Source organism: Zea mays, chromosome 3 (genome assembly GCF_902167145.1).
Source record: "Zea mays cultivar B73 chromosome 3, Zm-B73-REFERENCE-NAM-5.0, whole genome shotgun sequence".
NCBI classification, from domain to species: Eukaryota; Viridiplantae; Streptophyta; class Magnoliopsida; order Poales; family Poaceae; genus Zea; species Zea mays.
In genome coordinates, this window is record NC_050098.1 from 228,045,352 (window position 1) to 228,058,507 (window position 13,156).

The 13,156-nt window shown below is 47.1% G+C and overlaps 1 protein-coding gene across 5 annotated transcripts in view; it reads left to right on the forward strand.

Moving 5' to 3' along the window:
* Positions 1-13,156, forward strand: part of LOC103652610 (uncharacterized) — a 77,935-nt gene that overhangs the window by 30,103 nt on the left and 34,676 nt on the right. For all 5 annotated transcript variants that reach the window (XR_004857394.1, XR_002268248.2, XM_020550577.2 and 2 more), the window contains 3 exons: positions 1,397-1,854; positions 1,929-2,225; positions 12,683-12,998. Coding sequence is in view for 3 of the 5 variants with exons in the window: in XM_020550577.2 (XP_020406166.1) it covers positions 1,397-1,854; positions 1,929-2,225; positions 12,683-12,998 (1,071 nt within the window). In the remaining 2 variants the exon portion in view is untranslated. The remainder of the gene's footprint in view (positions 1-1,396; positions 1,855-1,928; positions 2,226-12,682; positions 12,999-13,156) is intronic.

A 13,156-nucleotide genomic window follows, 5' to 3' on the forward strand; every position in this document is an offset into this window, starting at 1 on the left:
CGTGGACTGATTTGCCGTTCCAATCAAACCGGTTCTTGGATAGCTTGTGCTCCTTGGCAATGGTCTCCATAGTGGGGGATGGGCAGTCCACTCTTTTTTGGCATGACAGATGGATCTTGGGTCAAAGGATTGCAGACATGGCCCCTCATGTTTTTAGTTTGGTTACTAAAAGGCTGGTGAAGCGAAGGACAGTGGCTGATGCTCTGTGTAGCTCATCATGGATTGGGGATTTAAGGGGAGTGGTAACATGGGAGGTCATTGCTGACTTCATTTTGCTGGCAGATGTTGTGGCTGACGTTGATCTTCAATCGGGAGTTCCAGATAAACATTATTGGAGGTTCTCTTCCAATGGTATCTATTCGGCCAAATCTGCTTATGAGATAATGTTCTGTGGTTCTACCTCCCTGGCGGGCTTTGAAAGAGTGTGGAGCACCTGGGCGCCGCCTAAGTGTCAGTTTTTCCTCTGGTTGGTCCTACATAATAAATGTTGGACGGCTGACCGGCTCGCTAAGAGGGGTCTTCCCCATCTTAGTTCTTGCCCCTTATGTGACCAGGAAGGAGAGTCTATTGATCACTTGCTTGTTTCCTGTGTCCTCGCGAGGCAATTTTGGTATCTTCTCCTCCAACGTGTCGGCCTGTCCGCCCTTGCCCCCGGGATGGAAGATATCAATTTTTAAGCTTGGTGGAGTAGATCGGCTGAGGTTACTCCTAAGGACCTCAGAGATGGCTTTAACTCCTTGGTGATCCTGGGGGCTTGGACTATATGGAGACATCGCAATGACTGTGTTTTCAATGGTGCTCAGCCTTCTATAGCTGGATTGCTTACCTCAGCCAGTGAGGAGTTCAATATGTGGTGTTTTGCGGGGGCCAAAGGCTTGACCCGTCTTTTGGACCTGCTTTTGTATTCAACCCCGGCTAGGAGGCGGTTATTCCTCTTGTTGTTTGTGTGTGTGTGTGGTGTGTTAGGTCTTTGTAAATACCATCCTTCTTCTAATGAAATGATACACAGCTCTCCTGCGTGTTCGAGAAAAAAAAAGATAACATTCAATGGAACGTGGCATTGGCAAGCCTGGCTCAGTTGCATGGTTTCATGTTTGACCATAAATTTTGTTCATCAGAGTTAAATAATAACTGACAAGTATCATGGTGCATGTCTTAATTCAGCAGTATTTAAAATATATCTGAAAAGAAATATAAATAACTTAATAAGATGCCACACATAAACAAAGATGTGTCTGCGAAGACATTAAATGGATTTGCATTTGTACATGAAATGAACTCTTATTTTGTTGTAGTGTCAAGACGATGAATCGATAATAACTTCATTTGCATTATTGTATTTATCGTCTTTATGCATACAGTGTCAGTTCTCTAACAAGTTTGTTTTGGCATGCAGCTATTAACTCGTCTGGTTTTTGAGCGTGGAAGCACTGATGCAGCAGCAAAGGTTGCTGACACAATGAGTGTTGATTTTGTGCATGAGATTATATCAGCATGTGTGCCACCTGTTTTACCTCCACGAACAGGACAAGGATGGGCTTGCATTCCTGTCATACCTACCATTTGTAATATTAGTTCAGAAAACAGACTATGCACCAAGTCTTCTCCTGCTCAAGGATGGAGTGCACATGATTCGTCCTTGTCTTCTCGTCAAGAACCCCTCTATCCTCTCCAATTAAATTTAGTGAAGCATTTAGCCCAGTTATCTTCAGTAAGAGCAGTTTTGGCCTGTGTATTTGGAAGCAGCATACTATCTGGGGACAATGAATCATCTTTTACTCATGTGAAAGATTCAACACAAGCTCCAGAAACTGAGAGATCATTTTTTGAATTTGCTCTTGAGCAATCAGAGAGGTAATGATTAGGCATTTTAAACTATCACATGCTAACCTATTTCATGTTTTAACAATCCAATAAGTTGTTTGTAGATATCCAACCTTGAACCGGTGGATACAGATGCAGTCTAATCTTCATCGAGTATCCGAGTCTTCTATAACAGATAAATCCGAAGTCTCTTTGCATCAATCCAAGGGAAAGTTTTGTATGAAGCGAACCCGTGAGTCTGACAGTGATGGTGAATCAGAGCTTGAAGAGAATGTCATAAGCGGGAACACCAGTTCAAGTTCACTAGAATCCACTAAACATGAAGACGCTAGGCTAGAGCCAACAACTTTTATTTCATTTGATTGGGAGAATGAAGCACCATATGAAAAAGCTGTTGAGAGGTAACAGGGTTTCATGTGTTTTTTTCTATCATCTGTTCTGTTCTGCATGTTGAGATTTTCTCATTTGCAGGGTAGATACTTGCTACTGTTGTGCATATGCATATAAGCTTTTGTTCTGTATCGATGTTTCACCTGTAAGGGTATATTTCCATTTTACCTTTATGGATGCCGTTTTTTGTTATTATGGAATGGAACTCTGAAAATAGCCTTTTGTGAATTGCCTATGAAACAAGCTGCATGATAGGTTCTGGAATCCTACCGTGCCTGAGTAAGTTGTACGGGGAAGAGATCGATGGTCAGGGTGGGTACCCTGACGGCTCACAGGAGCCGTGGTCACACTTGAGCGAGAGACGTGAAAGATGGCCTTTGAGGTCAGGCAAGATAATTATCTTGCTTGATTAGATTGATACATCTCTCATATAGAGAGGCTTACTTGACCCCTAAGCAAACTATCCTTATTTTTATGGAAACCTCCTAATCAAGAATCAATCATGATCCTATTCTTTCATGCGTACTATGGCTCGGGTGAGATCTCGAATAGGTTGGTTGAGAGAAGGTGATGCAAACACCAAGCTGTTTCATGCTCACTCTAGGTTCCGGAAAAAGAAGAATTTTATTGCTGTTGTTAATGATGATGATGGGCGCCTCCTGACTGCCCACGAGGATAAGGAAGATGCCTTTTTTGACTACTATTAGGGTCTGCTCGGTACTGCGTGTGAAAGGGATGCTTCCGTAGATCTAGAGGCATTGAGTGTTCCCTCTTTTGATCTTGCGGAGCTTGAAGCACCTTTCTCAGAAAAGGAAGTATGGGACACCGTCAAGAGTTTGCCTTCTGATAAGGCTCCGGGGCCTGATTGTTTTACTAGCAGATTCTATAAGAGCTGCTGGCCTATAATCAAGCAGGATGTCATGACTGCCTTGTCATGTGTTGGGCCCGGACATTTAGGAATTTTGGGTTGAACTCAGCTTATATCACATTGCTGCCTAAAAAGGAAGTGACTTCCCTTGTGAAGGATTTTCGTCCGATAAGTCTTGTGCATAGCTTTGCCAATCTTGTGACCAAGGTTTTGGCCAATCGGCTTGCGTGTCGGCTTGAGAAAATGGTCCTGCATAATCAGACGACCTTCATCAAGAAGAGGTTCATCTTGGATAATTTTATGTTGGTCCAACAAACAACTCGTTTTTTGCTCCGCCAGAATCAAGCTTGCATTCTTCTCAATCTCCAAAGCGTTTGACTCGGTGTCTTGGGCCTTTCTTCTTGTAGTATTAAGGAAGCTTGGCTTCGGGAAAATTTGGTGCGATATTATCAGTGGTTTGCTAAGAACTTCATCCACTCAGATTCTGTTGAATGGGCTACCTGGTGCTTGTATTTTCCATGATAGGGGCCTTAGACAAGGTGATCCTCTCTCACCCATGCTTTTTATATTGGTTATGGATGTCCTCAACAGGCTGATCATGCGTGCCTTAGCAGAGGGGCTGTTGCAGCCTTTGTCTTCTAGGAGTATGCAATATCGGCTCTCCCTCTATGCGTACGATGCAATGTTGTTTCTAAAGCCAGTTGCCTCGGATATAAACTTAGTCTTGGACATTCTTACTCTCTTTGGCACGACCTCGTGCCTTAAGACTAACATGGAAAAAAGTAATGTGCTCCCTATTCGTTGTAATGATGATAATCTGGCATGTGTCCAAGAGTTGTTGCCATGTTCCATTTTGAGTTTTCCTTGCAAATATCTTGGTTTGCCTCTCTCAATTAAGAAGCTATCTAGAGACCAAGTTCAAGCTATTGTTGACCAGGTAGCCTCTCTCTTGCCTAGCTGGAAAGTGGAGCTTATGTCAAGGGTTGGGAGGTCTGTTCATGTTCAGTTTGTGATGACATCAAAACTGATTTATGCAGCTACTGCTCTAGACCTTCCAACGTGGGCCATCAAAGCTATTGATAAGCTTCGAAGGGTTCTTTTGGAAAGGAAGGAAAAATTCTAGAGGAGGACATTGCCTTCTTGAATGGCCTAAGGTGACTCGGCCAAAAGACCTAGGCGGTTTAGGCTTGCTTGACCTTCAATTTCATGGCTGGGCTTTGAGAGTTCGCTGGTTGTGGCTCCAAAAAACCGACTTGAACAAGCCATGGACTGACTATCCTATTCAGGCTTGTAAGGAGGTTTGAAATTTGTTTACCGTGGTAGTTCTTACTCAAATCGGGGATGTTTCTAACACCCTATTTTGGAAAGGTCGGTTTCTTGAAAAGGAGATGTGGAGTCGTGCTGGGGCTAGGGATCTTTCGCTCCTCGCAGCTGTAGGATCTTGGACACCGGCTAGAGGGGATGAATAGACGGTTTTGACTAAAATCACAAACACTAGAGAAATTTAATCAATACGACAAGATATATAAATTCTCTAGTTACAACAAGTAAGCTATCTATGAGAAACAACTATAGTAATGCTAGTAATAAGAAGCAATACACAAATTACTAACTACTTGCAAAGTAATAAGTAATGAGTGAAGAGAATGACACCGAATTTTATCTCGTGGTATCGATGATTTGCCGATCACTCCTAATCCACGTTGAGGTGGACTTCAAGCTCTCACTTGCTCCTCTATCAAGACACGACTTAATCTTTGAGCCAAGTGGACAAGGAATCACTCAATACCTCGATTCCACTAGTGTCGCCTTTGCCGCTCTGGCGAGGTAGGCGCGAACCCCTCACAATCAACACTGTGGCTCCTCCACAATCTTCACGGAGAGCTCGACGGAAATAACATCCAAGCCGTCTAGGAGGCGGCAACCTCCAAGAGTAACAAGCTGATGACACTTGCTCCGTGTACCACCTAGTGGCTCAAAAATCACCAAATGATGCAAATGCACTAGGAGCTCTCAATCTCTCACTAGAATGCAATCCCAAGCAAAGAGTGTGAGAGAATGAGTTAGAGGATCACAAATGAGCTCAATGTGTGCTAGGAATGGCCAAAAAGAGTACGCACACACGAGCTCCACTTCTATTTATAGCTCTCCACTCTTTACTAGCCGTTATGTGCAAGTAGCACACCTTCTGCACACACGCGGACGGTCCACGCCCTATGGCCGGACAATCCGCCGTACCAGTAACGACTAGTTTTCCCGTTTGAAACCTGTCAGTGCTGTCAAAAAAAGGCAAGTCCGGACGATCCGAGACCTGGCAACTTAAAGCACTCGAGCACTGACCAAGTTGATTTACACGGGCGGACCGTTCGCCCTTTAAGATCAGACAGTCCGCCACCAGGGAGTCAGTGGGCTCAAACCCCGGGTAGTCTGTAGTACATTCGACCAAAAACACACAGTCCTTGCCCAAATCTGTTTTGGCACCTGCGGGCGGTCCGCACAAGCACACAAGGACTTGTGCAAACTCAGACCCTCTCTGGTCTAGACCGCGGACGGTCCGGCCCCAAGGCCCGTACCGTTCGCAGTATAAATATTTCGGACCATTACGAAATGAACCTACTTCGGACCTTAGTAACCAGGTTCCTGGATCGATGGGATCGAGGAACGGGAACGTGGTACACAGTACGCTACTAAAACTAGGTTTTAACACTACGGGAACACGAGATTGTTCCCACGTTCCCGGAACGAGGGACTTGGCCACGTTTCCCGTTCTCGGTTACTAAGCTTCGGACCTCTTTGAGTGAGACGTGGACGATCCGGCCTCCTAGCCCGGTCGGTCCACCAACCACAAATCATACCCACTTTCCAAACACGTTTTTGAAAAGATTTTAACTCTCGAAATCGGAAGCGCCGTTAGTCCTCATGCAAATGCAACTACTAGATGCTCTATGAGGCACTAAGTTTTACACAGACCAAAGTCAGTGATCCCTCTTTATAGTACGTCTATCTAGCCTACTAATTCGGTCAATTCCTTCTCTAAACACCTGGTGACCGGCAGAAATAAAACCTATGTTATACCTTTGCCTTCACTTGATCCACCATCAATGCTTTAAGTCTCCAAGACATACTTTTCTCTGTGGTCCACCTGCATTCTTATTTCTCTAAGAATTGTTAGTCAACAAATGGTTGTCATTAATTACCAAAACATCACTAAGGGGCCTAGATGATTCACAACAACCCCCATTCCTGGTCTCTAGGTCTTTGTGGGTCGTTAGGTGTTATGGATCTATTCGTGTATTTTTGATTTTGGCCTCCGTAAGTTGGCTTTGTGTCTGTGTTATTCTAGTCCATTTTGGACTTTTCTTTTCTTAATATAATGATGCCCAATTCTCCTGCGCATTCGAAAAAAAAGATTGGTTTATGTCAGGCAAATGTGTCAAGGATGTGGCGCCTTTGTTGTTTTAGTTGGTGCCTACCCGACTAGTTAGTAAAAGGTTCGTTAGTGACTAGTGAGGCCCTGCCCAATTTTCAGTGGGTCGCTGATTTAAAAGGTGCTCTCACTGTAACGGTGTTGGCAGAATTCTTGGATCTATGCGAATCGCTTTCTAACATATTTCTTCATCATGGGGTGCAAGATAAGCACACATGGAGGTTTAACACCTCCGGATCTTACACTGCTAGCTCGGCCTAGCGTGCTATGATCTACTTCATTTGGCCTGTTGAGCATAACAGATGTTGGACTGCAGATAGGCTGGCCATGAGAGGTCTGTCTCATTTAGAGCGATGTCCTCTTTGTCATCAAGCTTTCGAGACCGTCAATCACTTGTTGGTGGTTTGTGTCTTTGCCAAACAATTTTGGTTTGTGTTCCTCAGGCTAGCGAATCTGCAGGATCTGTCTCCCCAACAAGTTGATCTCTCCTTTGAAACCTGGTGGAGGAATAGTTGTTCTAGAGTTGCAGTTCACCTCAAGAATTGTCTCAACTCCATGGTCATCTTGGGCGCTTGGATCATTCTGAAGCATAGGAATAAGTGTGTGTTTGATAAGTGTCGTCCTATTGTTATTTCTGCTCTTATATAGTGGTTGAGGAGGAGCTTCTGTACTGGTCTATGGCCGACGCTAAAGCTCTCTCCTCTCTTTAGGTCAGTGGTTAGGCTTTTAGTGTGTTGGTCGTGGTAGTGTTTGATTGTATCAGGTGACAATTGCGTGTGTCCTCTTTGTAATAGGGTCTTTACCCTCCCCCTTTTCTTAATATAATGATATGCATCTCTCCTACGTATTCGAGAAAAAAAGAGAAAAAACAATGCAAAATATCTAAATAAGGAAAATGTTTGGCATTTCGTCTATAACTGCTCGGTGCCTTTAGTTGACCTCAGTCATAACATATCTTCCCGTCTCTTCATAGAACTCGTCCTTGAGTTTGACGTCATGATAGAGGTCCTTCAATTGCTGAAATAGCTCTCAAGTGGTTTCATTGTTGGGCAGACAATGCCATTGAACTAGGACGTTCTAGGAGCCCTGACGTAGTTGGGTGCGCAAAACACGCTCTGACTCAGGCAATGGTCACCATCCTGTATGGGTGGCATAGATGGAGTCATTGGGGGTCCCCGTGGAATGGCTTGAGCAGCCCCATGTGGAACACATCATGGAGACGAGCACCCTTTAGGCCATTTACAACAGGTTGCACATATGGCTGTGCAGAACACTGGTTTGCACTGTAAACTGCACTGTTTATAGAGTGGAGTTTGAAATAAGAGATAGGATATGAGAGACTGCTGGAGATAACCTTAGAAGCTGAAGGCAATAGGCCACATGTTCGACGCGTTCTAGCACTTGGAAGGTACTGGTATAGCGTGGCCTAAGCGTACCCTTGGGATGAGACTCTAGCGAGTGTGTCAGTCAGTGGAGGAGATGGAGCCACACTCTGTTTCGCCTACTACGAACTCAAGTTCCTGATTGCGGTTGTCGTAGTAGCGGTTGGCATACTACTAGGCCTAGAGAAGATGCTTGTGAACCTATGCGAGGAAGGCGTTGCAGTCATGCAGGATGGCATCCACCGCCACCGTTTGAGATGCCCCTGCGGCGTTCGAAAGAAAAGGCGATGGGGGTTGGCCGTACACCTGGAAGGGAGTGGTGGAGAGCGCCATGTGGAACAAAGTATTATAGCAACACTTTGCCCAAGGAAGCCAGTCAACCCAGGTGCGCAGATGGTCCCCCATGGTGCAACGATGGTACATGGTGATCACCATATTGACGACCTCTAACTGTCCGTTAGTCTGAGGGTGGAACGCCATGCTTAAGCGTACCTTCGCGCTGGTCATCTTGAAGAGGTCGCGCCACGTGACTGATGAAGACTGGGTTGCGGTTGGTGACTATAGAGATGGGAAGCTGTTTAGGTGAACAACGCCCTCGAAGAAGGCACGTGCGACTAATGCAATAATGTATGGGTGACTGAGGGCGATAAAGTGTGCATACTTGGAGAAGTGGTCGACGACGATGATAATGGACTTACAGTGGGCCTTAGGGAGGCCGTCGATGAAGTCCATGGAGATGTCGGCCCACACCTGGGATGAGATGTCGAGCGACTGAAGGAGACTAGCTGGTTGTAGGGTCGACGTCTTGTTGAGCTGGCACGGGACGCACGCACAAACATAATCTTTGATGATTGGTCATTGGGCATGTAAAAAATCCACGCGTTGTTGTTGGAGGGTCTTTTGTATCCCCTCATGGCCACTAGTATAAGCTAGCGCAAGGACCTACTAGCGCAACTCGGGCTGCCCTGGCACAAAGACTTGCTTACTGTGGAGTATGAAGCTGCGACAGTCTGCCTTAGCGCCTCGAGAGATGCATCTTGTAGTTGTTAGCAGAGGTGGGCTGCCTCATCGTCTGTGGTTGTGGCATATATCTTGTCAAGTAGGTGGAACGAGGGTCCCAATAGGGTGTGCAACTCGGAGTTTGTGGTGGTGCCGGTGTCGCATCGCAAGAGGGTGTCCGCCATTGAGGTGATGTGATTAGGACAATACTCGACCATGAAATCAAAGCCAAACAACTTGGTGATCCATCGGTGTTGAGGAACAATTGATAATTGCTGGTCTAAGAGAAACTTGAGGATGTAGTGGTCGATGCGAGCGAGGAAGCGACGAGCCCAGAGGTATGGCCGCCAATGCTGCATAGCCTGGACTATATGCCGATTTAGGCTCGTATGCTGCCAACTTGTGATGGACGACGAAAGGTCGATCGAAGAGGATCAAGGGACTGGACCCCTGGTGGAGAAGGGCACCAAAACCTACGTCGGAAGCGTCGCAGTCGACGACAAATTGCCAGTCAAAGTCTGGCATTTGTAGGACAATCGTGCCAAGGCATTCTTGCACAACAGTCGTGTCAGGGCACGACAATTGTGCCAAAGTCTCATACGAACTTTCGGTAGTAGCCAGCCAGCGTCATGAAGCTGCGCACGCCCTGGGGCAGGCAGGGCTCTGGTGAGGATGAGACTAGTTCCACCTTGTCGCTGTCCATGGCGACAACGTCAGAGGAGATAACATGGCCGAGGTAGGCGACGAACGGCACACTAAAGGAGCATTTTGACCGATTCAAGTGGATGCCATGTGTGTGGAGGGCATCAAGGACGAGACAAACGTGTTGAAGGTGCTCGGGCCATGGCGAGCTGCAGATCAAAATGTCACCGAAGAAGACCAGCACAAACTTGCGGAGGAAGGGCCGAAGGATGTTGTTCATGAGAGCCTAGAATGTGCCAGCGCATTGGAGAGGCCGAAGGGCATGACAAGGAACTCGAAATGGACGTGGCCGGTACGGAACACCGTATTCTTGATGTCCTCAGGATGGATCGACACCTGGTGGTAGATCGTAGCCCCACAATTCTAGCTTGGTGAAGTACTTGACGCCACGGAGCTCATCAACAATAGGGATGGGGAATTTGTCCTTGGACGTTTTATGGTTTAGTGCACAGTAGTCAATGTAGAACCTTTAGTAGCCTTCTACATTCTTGACTAAGCATCAATGTCGAGAACGAAGAAGTCCTTGGTTGGATGATGCCCTGCTCTAGCATGGCAGCGCGCTGTCGCTCGAGATCATCCTTCTCTAGTTGCGGGTATCAGTAAAGGTGGACGACCACTGGCATTGTACCTGACAGCAGGTGGATCCGATGATCATAGGGGTGCACTGGTGGTAGCCCGTTGGGCTCGTCAAAGATCATGTCATAGAGGCAGTGGTTCAACAATGGCTGTTGGTGGTCGCAACGCCGATTGTGGTGTGTTATCGCGTGGGGAGCCCTTCCAGAGGATGCGGTGATTGCCACTCTAGAATGTTGTGCAGAGGCCCTCGAATACCCACAGGATGGGCCCCAAGGTTCAAAGGTAGTCGATGCCCAGGATGAGGTTGAACTCACCTAGGTCAATGCTGAAGCAGTTGATCGTGAAGTCCTTTTCACCGATGCACATGGCTGCATTATGTGCCATGCTCTTGCAGGGAAGCGGTCACCATTGGCCACCGTGATCTGCATGTTGGTGCTATCAGCGTCACTAGGTCGATGGGATGCATGACCCCGACATTGACGAAGTTTTGGGTCGAGCCATTGCCCAGGAGGTCAAGGAGCTAATGACCATGGATGTTGGCGCGGATGTGCATGGTGTCCTAGATGTTTATGTTGCCGACGACGTGGGAGGGAGGGGACTAGGGCATCAGGCCCATCCTAAGGGGTCCTTTGGCGCCCTCGTCCTAAGGTGCCTCATCGAGCAGGTAATCGATGACCTCAAGATAGAGTAGAGTTTGGCACTAGTGGCACCACACGTTTGGTTTGTTGCAGTTGTAACACAACCCTTGGCGATGGTGCTCAGTCATCTCGACCGGAGTGAGGCGGTGGAACTGGCGTGAGGGAGCAGCCAGGGCCACCATTGGAGGTGATGCAAGCACGTCCATAAGAGTTGCGCGCGGTGGGGCAAGTAGTGCCAACGACAGGTGATGGGGAGGCTGGGCGGCCCGCAACACCGGCTGGCCTAGTGGCCGTGACACGATGCTTGTAGGCCCGTGCCAGGTTCATGGTTGTCTACATGTCCTGGAGTTCCCGGAGCTCCATGTTGACCCGAATGTGCTCTGGAAGATCATCGACAAAGAGGTCTACCTTTTGGATCGACGGAAGATTCAGTGTGTGGCACACTAGCGCATTGAAGCGCTCCTGGTAGTCCTAGACCGTGGCGTGGAAGGGGAGCTTCGCTAGTTCGGTGAGCCAATTGCTATGGATGGCCGTGCCGAACCGCAGATGGCAAATATTCTCGAATCGCTCCCATGACGTCATGTCCTCATCTTGCTCTAGGGCATAGTACCATGTCGGGCTGTGCTCGCGAGGTGGTATGAGGCGAGGCACACCCGATTCGAGGCAAGCGTACGCTGCACACGGAAGAATTGCTCGCAATGGTCGAGCCAGTTCTAGGGGCCCTTGTCGTCGTAGGTGAAGTCGAGCTTGCTGAAGCGGGGAACGCCCAAACCACCGAGCACACCAGCAATGCCGATAGTGGAGAACAATGGCTCCCACGGAAACGTTGGCAGTGGGGATATCGAGGAGGGAAAATTGATCCGGTGGATGGGAAGAGGGGTGGACGGGTAACTGTTGCTGATGTTGTACACTAGACGGTGGGGGTGGGGGAGGAGCGGTGGTTAGGTTGGTGGAGGGCGACACAGTGGTAGCAGTGAAGGACGGGAACTCCGTCACCCCGTACCCTAGCATCCCGCAAGGGAAACCCAAGGGCATGGCGCTCATAGAGGAAGATGCTTGCTGGTGCTCTGGCAATGACATGTGGGTGGAGAGATTGGTCGGCTATGTGGCGATGTCTTCCAGGACCTTCGTGGTGGCGTCGGTGGTCGGTGATGGTGTGATCAACAATATTTGCTCGGACTCATCGTCACCCGCCATCTCCTATACCAGATTGATAGGATCCGAAATCCTATTGTGGCTGCGTAAGTTGTACGGGTAGAAGATTGATGATTGGGATGCGTACCTCCGGCATCGCACATGAGCCGCGATAGCGCACAGGGAGTAAGCGACCGAGAGAGACGTGGAAGATGGCCCTTGAGTCTAGGCAAGATAACTGCGTTGCTTAATTAGCTTGATATATCTCCTCTCCAAGCGACCGAGAGAGACGTGGAAGATGGCCCTTGAGTCTAGGCAAGATAACTGCGTTGCTTAATTAGCTTGATATATCTCCTCTCCTTATATAAAGAGGCTTATTTGACCCCTGAGCAAGCTATCTTTATTTTTATGAAAACCTCCTTATCGAGAATCAATCATGAATTCATGATCTTATTTTATGGAAACAATGCAAAATATCTAATAAAATCTTTGGCATTTTGCCCTAACTGCCCGACGTCTATTGGTGACGCCGGTCATAACACTGGCACACTGCACCTATATAAATCATGTCAATTGTATTTGTAACATTTGGCTATCATGCATTTTCTGTATAGGGGTCATCCGTTCGTGAATATGACATTTAAAGAAAGATAACAAAAGATTTTTCCAACACTTTCAGCACACTGAAAAGGCTATCCATGATAATCTGCATGTGATGATCGGTTGTAATGTGTGTCTGCAGGTTAATTAGTGAAGGAAAATTAAGTGATGCTCTTGCTGTGTCTGATCGTTGTTTGCGCAATGGAGCATCTGATAATTTGCTTCAGTTGCTCATCGAACAGAAGGAAGAAAAAGGTCCAGGCACAGGACAAATTCATCCATATGGATCTCACAGTCTTGGGAATGATACTTCTCAGTACTGCTTGAGGCTGAGAGACAAAAAAGTTGCAGCTCAGCTCGCTCTAAAGTACTTGCACAGCTGGGACCTTGATGCTGCAACCAATGTTCTAACTATGTGCATGTGCCACTTACCTGAGAATGATCCTATGCGCAGTGAGGTAGTTTCACTTGCATTTATTCATATTTGAAGTTAAAAAAACATCTGAAAATCCTCTGTCTGATTGAACCATGATTATACATGCCAGCTAAAGATGTTCCAATACATATAGCTGAAATGGCTTATCTAGCTAATTATAGTATTTCACATTACAATCTG